Consider the following 12,713-nt stretch of genomic DNA (forward strand, 5'->3'; position numbering starts at 1 on the left):
GCATGGGAGGACAACAGTGTGGGCTTGGGGGATAGATATCATATATGGTGGTTAGGATACGGTGGTTAACCTCTTGTTACATGCTTATTCCGTTTATTTCTATTATATTATAAAAATACACTATGTATAATGCCTATAGAGCAATGTCTGCTATTTTTATTGCAAATTGAATGAGGTACAGTGGTACCATAGTTTATCAACTTAATCCGTTCTAGAGGTCCGTTCTTAAACTGAAACCATTCTTAAACCGAGGTGTGCTTTCCTGAATGATGCCTCTCGCCACTCCTCGGCTTCCGTTCTTAGACCGAGGTAAGGTTCGCACACCGGGACACTTACTTCTGGTTTTGCAGAATTCGTAAACCGAGGCAACACTGTACTAAGATCCTAATTTTAGCACAGAGGCGGCCTATCCACAGGCTAAAACTCAAGAAATGCAAATTTGCTTTCTGCAACCGTTTTAGTTTGACAAAGAATGAGCCTAAGATATTTTTGGAAAAGTTATATATTTACAGTTTTATTTGTATGCAGAGTTAAACAACAAACAATCTTAACACTGTAGGTGAAAAGTGTGTTTACCCCCAAAATCACCAGAGCAAATAAATTAAAGAATTTTTGTGTATTAATAAGGCAATAATCCTAGGTGGCTCATTAAAAGTCTTGCTAACTCTCCAAATACATAACCAAGCAATCCAGCAGAAAATGTGTGTTATGATAGGTTTGTATTATCTCCCAAAAAAACCCTTCAAGGACAGAAGCTGTAAGAGACTTCAATTCCTCTAAGACCTGCAGAGAAAGGTCTTCCTAGAGCATATCAAGGTAAGATGACAGGAATAATCTTCAAATTAATATCCAATGCTTCAGCTTCAAGGATGCTGTGTCCACACACAATGGTAAATACACAAATATGGGCAGCACAAAGCGGCAAATGAATAAGTTAGAATTTTTTCCATTCCATGTCATCTGGAGGATTGACTTCTACTTTCCTTTTACCCACATCAGACCAGTTTGTGCTCAAAACTGTCCCACCAGACTCCATCTGAAACAGGAAAACACACATTTGTCGATTATTTAAAAAAATGAATAATCCAAAAATCAAGTAGAGTGAGTTCTGCAGGCAAGAAGGAGACAACAGTGGCCCAGTTGCTAAGCAGATCGGTGGTGGTGGGAGGGCTTGGAAGAAGAGAAGTTCAATGCACCCTCCCACCTGCAAAATAATTTCCTATTATTTCATGGTTCTCCAACTCTCAGAAACCGCCATATCTGCATCACAGGAGGTTGGACCACATGATCCTTGGTGGGGTCCCTTCCAACTCTACGATTCTATGACAGGCTTCCTTGTCAAACAGTATTGATGTTACATTTGCAGTCACAATAAATTAAACACAACTCAGAAAATCTCATGTTAACTTACAAAAGATTTGTTCATGGCACGTCTCACTTCATCTGTGCCATCAGAGTATATCTGCTGGAACAGTTTATTTAAAGCTGCATCCCCCTCCAACTTCTCATTCTTCTCTTCTTCTTTAATCTCAACTACCAATTTGTCCCAATTCCTTGTATAATGAGAGGATGAAGGATAAAGGTGTGTTGCATCTGAAACTTGAAAATGGAGAGAACAGATTGATCCCAACAATATATCACAGCCAATGACAGATGAACAGTGGTGGACTTTAGCATGTACAGACTGAAAAGAAGGCAACAGCTCCAAATAACTGAGTTTACTGAAGCATGTATTTCCCTCCGCATTCCTTACTCAAACAGGAACATAAAAACCAGAGCAGAGGCAGGCCAGTGTGGTGTAATGGTTAAGAGCGGTAGACTTGTATTCTGGTGAACCGGGTTCGTGTCTCCGCTCCTCCACATGCAGCTGCTGGGTGACCTTGGGCTAGTCACACTACTCTGAAGTCTCTCAGCCCCACTCACCTCACAGAGTGCTTGTTGTGGGGGAGGAAGGGAAAGGAGAATGTGAGCCGCTTTCAGGTAGTGATAAAGCGAGATATCAAATCCAAACTCTTCTTCTTCTTTCTAATTCAAAGGCTATGGGTCCTTGTGAGTTCTCTTCTCAGGAACTACATGCCCATGTTGAGTGGGGCTGAAGCCACACACCTTTCTCCTACATACATATATCCACTGGGGTTCTCTTTCTCACCCCCCCCCCCCACATAATATGCATCTGTTTGGCCTCTCTCCCACACCACAAACAAACAAACACTATCAATCCTCTAATTCACACCTTCCCAGTCTTCCAACAATAGGCTACATAATGCAGAAGAGGGAACAAAAGAGGGCAGCTTTTGTTCCACAGCAGATTCATGCTGGGCTCTACCAAGCGCTCAGTTCACCTACAAATGTCATTCTACATAAAAGCCAGTGAAAAGTTCTGTTCTACTTTTTCCGTTCTCTACCTGTGCTCCCATGAACATAAGAGCAGCCTTGTGGATCAGACCCATCGAGGGCAGCATCCTCTTCTCACAGTGGCTAACCAGGTGCCCATGGAAAGCCTGAAAGCAGGTCCTGAGTGCAACATTGCTCTCCTCACCTTTAATTCCAAGAAGCTGGTATCCAGAGACATACTACCTACCAACAGTGCAGGTAAAACTTGCCCATCACAGCTGACAGTCATTGACAGCCTTATCCTCTGTGAATTTGCCTAATTCTCTTTTGAAGCCTTCCAAGTTGGTGGCCATGACTACCTGCTTGTGGAAGCAAATTCCACAGTTTAACGATGTGGTGTGTGAACAAGTCTTTTCTTGTTTGTCCTGGTTTTTCCAACATTCAGTTTCATTGGATGTCCACAAGCTGCCGTGTTATGAGGGTGAAAAACCTCCCTCCACCCACTTTCTCCATGCCATGCATATTTTAAATATGCTTAGCATGGCTCCTCTTACTTTCCTTTTCTCTAAACCAAAAACCCCAAATGTTGTAATCTTCCCCCAGAGGAACCTTCCCACCTTTCCAATAACTAAAAGGAGAATTCACATAAGAAAAGACAAAATTATATTATGAGGCATCCTGCATTTGCTGGATCTGGGAATGGATAATTTTGAAAAATGGAAACATTTTAGATTTGGAAGGACATGATAACAGATTTGGATGGCATGCATACTTATGGTGTGAAAGAATCACATAATAAGAAAATCTATTTTTAAGTTATGGAAGAAATATAAAGACTTATTAGAACAAAAAACACTGTGGTGGCTCTTCCCATTAGAAGCAATATAGAGAGCTGTTAACCAAAGCAGAAAAACAGGTAAAATTAAAAGACTTTGAAGAGATAAGAGAACTGGTAACAGACTGGTTACAGTATCATTAATTAAATATTTTTAAGACAGATAAAAAGAAAGGTTTTAGTTATGAGTTATCAAGATTTCAAAAATATGTTTTAGAAAAATAATATAAAACTATTGTCGAAAATGTAAAATTTGCTCCTGGAATGGCATACAAAAGACGAACAGGTCAAACTGATGATGATACAGTGGGCAAAAGACTTGGGACATAATATACAAATGGCAGACTGGGAGAGGCTATGGAAAACAGATTTGAAATTCATGGCATGTTGTTCACTGAAAGAAAATTACATGAAAGTTAGCAAAAATGTACAGAACAAGCACAAATACTTGCTGGAAATGTAAAGAAAAAGAAGGTACTTTTTATCATATGTGGTGGACGAAAAATTTATGGGAGATGCTATATAATGAAATGGAAAAAATATTTAAAATAACTTTTGTTTAAAAACCAGAAGCTCTCCTATTAGGAATTATAGGTAGCGAGATACCAAAGGACCAGAAAAGAATGTTTATGTATGTGACAACAGCCACACAGATACTATTAGCCCAGAGATGGAAGGAAGAGACAACCCTGACCAGAGAATAATGGCAAACCAAGTTGATGGACCATGCCAAAATGGCAAAATTAACTGGGAAGCTCAGAAACCAAGAAGATAAGAACTTTAAAAAAGAATGGGGAAAGTTTATAATTTATTTAAGAGACCATTGCAAGCAGGTTAAAACATTAACAGGATTTTAACCACACTTGTAAAGTAACAGAAAGTATGGATAATTTTGAAGGATAAAAATTTGGATAATATTGATATGCAGTTGTAAATATTATCATTAGGACCCAGAGAAGGGATGGGGGGAAGTCATGAGATTCAGAGTAATCTTGATATTTGGATATGGAATTGTTTTTTGTTGTATGTTTATAATTTTGAAAATCAAATTTTAAAAATTGCTTTTACAAGGTAAACATCAATTATGACACATCAAGCAAATACCATCCCAAGCTCTTCTCTTCTCAAGAGAAGGAAAGAGAAAAGACTACCAGCAGAGAAGAAGCTTACAAGCCAGGAATCAATTCAATACACCTACATGGGGCTACCCTTGAAAATGTTCAGGAAACTGCAGCTAGTACAGAATGTTACTGCTAGAGTTTGGGCAGGTGCTCCCATGGGGCACCAGATCTGTTCTGTTCTATATGATACCAGGCCCAATTCAATGTGTTGATGCTGGCATATAGTCTTCTGACCTGGACACTTGGTGGTGTGTCTTCCTGTTTCAGTCAGCACAAGCCTTGAGATCCACTTGTGGAGAGGGTGGTTGGACACAGTGCCACTGGCAAGTACTGCTTGCAATGCTGGACAGGACTGTGCCCTGACTTGGGAATTCTTCCTCCCTAAGGACGTGGGTGGCAATGCTGTTTGTACTGGCCGTTTATCATCTAGCCAAGAGCAGCCAGTTCTCGGCTTCTGGTTTCCTTAATGGCGCAGCTCCCATGACAACAGGAGATTGTTGGCAAAGCAATAAACAAAGATGATAGAGGGTAATTATCTTTGTAAATTCCCCCCAGAGTCTGGGGGGAAAGAGCTTCACTCGCGGAATGTCTCAGTACCTGGCTTTCGCTCTGACATGGGATGTGGGAAGCAGGGAGACACTGAGTTCAAAAGACTGCCTCTCAGTAACCATCCAATGCCGCCATTAAGAGCAGCGGCTCTTCTGTTCATTAAGAGATGAATTAGGATTAATGCACAGAAGCGTGCTGGCAATGATGGGACAAGATTAAGGACTGCCGAATCAAAATAGCTACAAGGTCGTAGAGATTTAAATCGGAAAGATGACTTCATTCGATCTAAAGGACAGTATGTGTTGGGGAGGGAAGCCAATCACTTCATTATAAATCCTTTGTTACATAAATGACTCTGCAACCCCCCCCCCACGAGAATGCCTTTTATTTATTTAATGCCTTTTATTTATTTATTTTGTTCTTTACAGCAAGTGAAGAGGAAAGAAGATGGGAGTACAGATATGGAATATAATGACAAATGGGACTGCGTGAGGAAAATATTAACGTTTGGAATAATTATAAAAAGGGCTTGGAGCCTATGTGGAGTTAATTTTTTACTTGCCCTCTGATTGAGGGGAGGAAGAACTGAACTTTGAAGACTTGCCAGGGTTCTAGCGGGACACCAGATCATTCTTCTATAAGTACCGTATTTTTCGCTCCATAGGGCGCACCTCGTTTTTAGAGGAAACAAGGAAATTTTTTTTCCTGGTTTTCCTCTTCTAAAAGCCCTGTTTTTTTGAGGATCAGCTAAAAGTTTTGCAGCTTTTTTGCAAAGGGGGAAAAGCAAAGCTCCTTTTGTAAAGGGGGAAAAGCAAAGAGGAAAAGCCCCATTTTTATGGGGTTCAACTCACATTTCTGCAGCTTCTAAAGGAAAGGGAGCCTTTTCTACAGTTTCCAGACAGATAATCTAATCAGCCAGTCACATGTCGCTGGGGAAACAAACAACCCCCCTCTGCAGCACATTCAACAATGGAGGGTGGGGCTGAAAGGGAGCCGGGACTCTTACCTCTCTTCCGATCTCTTGCTGATCAGCTGCTGAGCAGGGTCCTTTCAACACTCCCTTTTCTCTTTGTAAAATAAAAAGCATGATCCTCTTTTGGCTCCTGGGCAATTCGGCTCCAGGGACCACCATTCGCTCCATAAGACGCACAGATATTTCCCCTTACTTTTTAGGAGGAAAAAAGTGTGTCTTATGGAGCAAAAAATACGGTAATTATAATTAATTGCTTCGTTTGGATGTGGAGGGGAGAACTTGGAGGCTTGCCAGGACTCTGGCAGGACGTTAGGCAACTCCCTGCTTGAAATCGAAAGTATGGAATTTTACATCAGAAGAGTTGAGAACAAAAGAGAGATCTTTCCAGAATTACTCTGAGTCAACAGAGCCGTAAGGCACAAAGGAGATCAGGAATAACTAATATGGACATAATATTTGATAAATAAAGCAACCATTTATGAAAACTAAAACCTCACACAGGAAGAACTTCACTTGCAAATTTACAAATTACTATATGTGTTAATAGGAACTGATGTCAATTATTGTAGCTGTGGTATAAGGGATTTTATCAAGAGTGGATTGTATATAGTTTGAGCAATAGTCTAGAGGCAGAATAAAAGGGAATCAGTAGACCGTGAAGTACAGCATGTGGGAAGCCACACAAATTTTATAATTGACTATGTAATTGATTTGTATTTGAATTGGTATTGTTATTTGGTATTGATAAAATATGGTGTTTATTGGATTTTTGTAACTGAAAATTAATAAAATATTGAACAAAGACCAGCTAGTTCTCCCAGGAGGACCTGTTTTGCCTGTCCTGTCCATTTAAGGTTACATTGTTTGGATCTTAAATTGTATCTAGTTTTACTCTGTATGGCTGGAAACCACTTTGGGACCAATGGTGAAAGGAACACTAAAAATCTGATAACTACAATAAAATAAATAGAAAAAAGTTTGCATCCTGACCAAAGTAGCCTGATTCTCTTCTCTCTGCTACATTACATGTGATCTCTGAGTAGTAGGACTATAATTTGTTGTTTAATAATGGATAATGATGGCATCCAAGAACAGACCTATAATCCAGTAAGTGATTGTCACAAACAAAAGAGTGCAATAAAGTGTGTAGGAAAGAGCAAAAGCACAATTTGTAGAACTGAACATGAACATACTAACCAGGCGCAAATTGTTTTAGTTTAGGAGAGCCTCCGTGGCCTTCCAATTTCTCCCATCGTACAGCTTCCGGTTTCTTCATTTTTATTTCAATCTACAGAACACACAACAAAAACCCAAATTTTAATGCATTAAATGAGGCCTGTATTTTTTTCTGGTGGAATTTTTTTTAAAAAGAAAAATGTTAATTGCCATAACAGTTAAATGTACAATTAAGCTAATTTACACACTAGCTCAATTTGCTTATCAAAGTAAATGGTTTATTGTGGATGTGCTGATGAGAGCCAACCCTCCCCCCCAATCCACCTACCCTAGGATCCAGGAGAAACCAACCAAAAAGCCCTGGCTGAACCAGGAACTGTGGTTTGTTTTGCTCTAAACAATTATCAGTAAGCCGAAAAACAAACCTAGACTACAGATTGTGGTCTGCTGGGGCAAAAACAAGCCACAAATCCTGGTATGTGTTTGTTCACTTGAAGCTGTGCTCTTTGAACTCGGCCTGTACCTTTCTATAGCTTTGCAGAACAATGAGCAACAAAAAAAAAGCAGCAGCTGTTGCCTGGCAAGAGCCACAGTAATTAGGACGATGTGTGAAAATAAGGTTTTGGAAAACAAATCCTTGGAAGTGTGCTTGAGCATTACTTTTATACTTATGGCTGAATCACTTCCTCAGTCTGTTAAGCACAGTGGTAACTGGTGACATTTGAACTTGGTGGGGCTGTAGTTTTTTACCTTGCAGTTCTCTTCACAACAGGACATGTACAGAACTCATTTAGAAAAATGTATCATATGCCACATGTGCTAGTGCCACCGTCTCATTGCTATAAATTATTTTCTTCACATTTATGGACAGGGAAAGAGCTTCCAAGTATCTTTTTTCTGAAAAGACTGGCTCCATACCTCTTACTTAGAAATTAACCTCTATCAACCAAATACTGGTGAGGGCTCACCATTGAGCCTATCTAGTGGCAGGGAAGGGAGGAAAGAAGGCCTACTTGGCTGCCTCCATTGCAGGCTCAGTAGGTCATCCGGCAGAGCTCTTCCAGGGAGTGCAGGGCCTCCTGCAGTCTGGCCCAAAGGAGGTGGTGAAACCAACGGTAGCTGTGAGTTGTTTGCAAAGCATTTCAAGGATAGAATTGCTTGCATACACCAGGATCTTGACGTGGCTGTTATAGCAGATGAATCTCAAGGGGGGTCCAGAGCACAATCTAGTCCCATTATATTGGATGAATTTCAGTTAGCAAAGCTTGAGGATGTGGACAAGGTGCTTGGATCAGTCAAGGCAGCTACTTGTGCTCTGGGCCCTTGTCCCTCTTGGCTGATAAAAACCAGCAGGGAGGGAACAGCTGGCTGGGCCAGGAAGGTGATCCATGCCTCTCTATGAGAGGGGGTGGCCCTTGCCTGTTTGAAGGAGGCAGTGGTAAAACCACACCTCAAAAAACCCTCCCTGGATTCAGAAAATCTAAGTAACTACCAGCCAGTTGCTAATCTCTCTTTCCTGGCTGAGGTTCTTGAGCAGGTGGTCACAGACCAGATCCAGGTGCTCTTGGAGGAAACTGACTTTCTAGATCCATTTCAATTGGGGTTTAGGCCTGGTTTTGGCACAGAAACTGCTTTGGTCGCCCTGCATGATGACCGCTGTTAGGAGTGAGAAAGGGAAAATGTGTCCTATTACATAGGACAACTCCCCCCCCCCCAATATAGATATATTCAGGAAGCAGATCTCTACATAACATATGTACACACTCTTCTTCTGGAATTGGACATGGCTCAAATCAACCTGTCCTGCCCCACCCAGCAACAGCTCCAGCTTTTAATGAATAAAGGAAAATAATGAATACACAGTTTGGGATGCAGTAGGGAGCGGGGATGGATGACCTAGACCAGGGCTTTCCAAGCTGTGTGTCATGACACATTAGTGTGTCGGCTGCAGTGTGCAGGTGTGCTGTGTGAACGCTCCCCACAGTCTTCATGGGGCTGGAAAGGGATTAGTTTAACCTTCCGTTTGCTAGTAAAACTGAATTACTGTGTCACAAAATGATGCATGTCTGAAAAGTAAGTCACCAACATGAAAAGTTTGGAAAGCTCTGAAGTAGCCATTTCCCCCACCCCAATCTCAACTCTCTCCTCTTTGCTCAAGTCGATCACTCACTACCAGCACATCTGCCTTTATGAATCCCATGGGAAGCCAGAGCAAGGAGACACTAACAACTCTCTTAATCGCTAGCAAATGTTTGTTGGCCCAACCCAACCCACCTGCGCAAGGCAGGCAACAAAAGCTGCTGCAACTCATACACAAGCCACTGGCAATTTCTCCTCCTAAACAAATGCAAAATGATTTAATAATTTTTTTTAAAAAAAAAACATTATAGAAAGGGACTCGCACTGTGGCCCCTAATGCACCCTCTTTCTAGCAAGATAACAAAATAAATAATAAGCAAAACAAAAAAGGACAAAGCTGCTTAGAACATGCTGCAAGCTCTAAGTTAGTGTGGCTTGCAAGGAAGCACTCTGAACATGCTGGTCTACAATACCAGCAGACCTACAAACAGGATGGAGGGAGAACCTGCAACACTAAGGTAAAGAAGCCTGCCGTTCTAGTGAAATATAATTTATCACATGGTTTTTCTGCCTGGTAATAGATGGGAGGGGCCTCCTGGCGACAACAATACTTTTGGATTAGGATTGGTTGAGTGGTGCAGGCAGCTGGTTGGCAGGAGCATCTCCAGGAGTCTCTCTAAACTGAAGGAAAGAAATGAGTATGTGGAGGACATGAAAGTGTGTAACTTTGATTTTTTTAGGGTAAACTGTATCAAAATGTTCTTGAAATTTTACTTGTAGAAATCATGGAGTAACCTCCACTGGCTAAACGTATTTTGACTGATTAAAAGAAGGCACATTTGACAAATCAAGCAACACAATTAAATAATGATTATGCACATGTAAAAACAAAAACAAAAAAACCCCGTGTATCATTTAAAACAAATGGGACAGACTATGATTCAGCAGAGGCATGGACTTTTAAACATACTATACATTCTAAAGTTATACAGAATATTGGTTTCATCCCTCTATTTTGGGATAATTTTATATTATGCGCTTTTATAATCAGCCAAAGAAGAGATATCAGCATGATCTCTACCCACACCTGTTACAAGTGTATTTTAAGTTTCACACTAAATATCACGGCATTCATTTTACAATTACAAACAAACATATAATTTGCTTCCAAGATCAGTGTTAGCAGTCTGCCATATGACAAAGTCCAACTTGTTCAATTTTATGCATAAACTTACTCGTTCTGGCAGAGTAATCTCAGTTCTATTCAAACCCAGGATAACCCAGGGATCCCTGTAGCCCTAAGAACAACGGTACCTTTGTAAATGCTCACCCTAGAGTCGTCTTATAGCAAGCTATTTGAATATCCTGTCATGAATCAAAACTCCTACTTTAAACATTGAACTAAACAGAAATAATTTAAAATAGGCTTCTACTTTTACAAAAAATGTTATTTCTTAGGGGAAAATAAGTATATTAATAAGTACATTAACAACAACAACAACAACAACAACAACTGTATACCACAACAACAACTGTATACCACCCTATAGCTGCAGACCTCAGGGTGTCTCACAACACAAAATCACAATACAAAAACATGTATAGTGAGGTTGTGTGTGTCTGTATTTCACTACTATGGTGTGCTGCAACGAGCTCAATTCCAACAAACTATGATTAAGGAAACCTAACTTGGCTGGAGTATGAGATCCGATTTATTTATTTAAATATTTATAGTAACTCTGATCAAACTTTGGATTCAGTGAATCCACACTTAATCCCTTTTGTTGCTACTGCTGGAATGGTAAGAACAGCAGGGCTGTCGATGGCGACAATGGGAAAACACAATTGTAAGGACAGATCTACTGCAAGCAGAAAGGCGGATCAGCAACACCCTACAGCCCATGGGACATCCCCAAAACCCCCATCACAGGATTTCACGCTCAAAAGTTGCCCTTACTATTACTTGAAAATTATCTGTAGATCATACTTTTCAATATTTTACGGTATGTCAACTAAATAGTGCTAACTTACCTTACATTGTTTAAAATACTAATTTAAGCAGACCAAAGAGTAATTTTTATATCTTTATGACACCCAAAAGGCATTAACTGCTGCCAAAGCAACAATCCCCCAGCACCACCTTCTGGAGCTGACAGTCTAAGGAGCAAAACCACCAAGAAGCAGGGCCTCCCAACATCCCACTCAAGACAACCTATCCAGATACCATGGTCAACAATGCTAAAAGCTGCTGAGAAATCCAAAAAAGGTTACGCAACTGTTTAGGGTGCAATCCTAATCCCACTTACTTGGGAGTAAGCCCCACTGAATTGGAAAGCCCCACTGAATTGGAAAAGCATCCCAAAGCGCCAAAATATTGTCTCGCTTTTACTTTACAAAGGGAGGCAGGCATATTCCAGCAGCTCTGGAGGTTTTTCAAGCAAAACCCTTGGCGCAGTTACTCTATGGGGCCCAAATCTGGACGGGAAACCATTGTAACATACTTGAAACGGTCCAGTCTAAATTCTTAAGACAGATTCTAGGCGTCCCACCATGTGCACCAAACGCGGCCCTACGATTGGAGACCAGCCTCCCCTCTGTCGAAACCAGGACTTGGTTAAGAACATTCAACTATTGGATTCGCTTAAATTTAAATCCATCCGGCCTATTGCCCCTAGTCACACGAGATGCACACAGAAGTCTGTGGTCCAAAGCAGTGCATCAAAAACTACTCACATGTGGCCTCCAAGCACAACACCTACTTAAAATGGGTCTTCCCAAGGCAAAAATCCTTATTGACCAGCGCCTGAAGGATATTGAACTGCAGAATAATCTGGCCTCTATCAAGAAATTTAGTGCTTGGTACGCTTATCTGCCCCACTCCCACTTCGAATCTCGGGCACCATACTTGCCCAACCTAACCATCCCAAAATTTAGGCGGGCCTTTACACTGGCCAGGCTAAATATGTTACCCTCAGCTGTTCTTGAAGGTAGATACCAAAAAATTCCAATCGAGATCCGGCTATGCCCCTGTGGATCCGGCTATGTAGAGACTGTGTCGCACGTACTCTTGTCCTGCCCCCTATATAAAGACCTGAGAGATGAGACCATCACGCCACTCCTATCTGCCATCCCGGGCCGCTCTTGTGAAGCCAAATTGTTCTCACTTCTAGCCGACCAGAACAGCTCGATAACAGAGAAGGTTGCCAGATTTATCGAGAGAGCAATGAGATTGAGAGCTGCTATCTGAACGACAACAGTGTAGACATCCGGATTCCCAGCATAGGATTTTATTATTATCATTATTATTATCATTTTACTATTTATGTTAAGGTCCAAGGAGCTATTATCTTGAGTTTTAATAGGTTATAAGGTTTTATTGGTAGCCATATTTGTTGTATTTTTGTTGGTGTTTGTCTTTTAGATGCTATGGCCAGTCGGCTACGCAAATAAAGTTTGAATTTGATTTGGAAAGGCTTTACTTCTGAGTAGACATGGTTAGGACTGCTCTGTCTTAAATCAAAACTCCTGAAATAGCAGTTTGAACCTTTCTAAACTTCCAGTGCTTAAGGCTGCATTCATTCCTTTTTAAATGTGTTTGCAACACTTTTAGGAGTAAAAGAGGTATTGAATTCCTATTCCTAGATTA

General features: G+C 40.8%; 1 protein-coding gene across 1 annotated transcript in view; it reads right to left on the reverse strand.

Moving 5' to 3' along the window:
* Positions 1-486: 486 nt before the first annotated feature.
* SUGT1 (SGT1 homolog, MIS12 kinetochore complex assembly cochaperone) overlaps positions 487-12,713 on the reverse strand; it is a 39,441-nt gene continuing 27,214 nt past the window's right edge. Inside the window, exons 11-13 of the mRNA XM_033154402.1 lie at positions 7,010-7,100; positions 1,412-1,599; positions 487-1,036 (exon numbers count right to left, since the gene is read on the reverse strand). Coding sequence (XP_033010293.1) covers positions 935-1,036; positions 1,412-1,599; positions 7,010-7,100 — 381 coding nt within the window. The 3' untranslated portion in view covers positions 487-934. The remainder of the gene's footprint in view (positions 1,037-1,411; positions 1,600-7,009; positions 7,101-12,713) is intronic.

This window comes from Lacerta agilis, chromosome 7 (assembly GCF_009819535.1).
Source record: "Lacerta agilis isolate rLacAgi1 chromosome 7, rLacAgi1.pri, whole genome shotgun sequence".
Lineage (NCBI taxonomy): Eukaryota > Metazoa > Chordata > Lepidosauria > Squamata > Lacertidae > Lacerta > Lacerta agilis.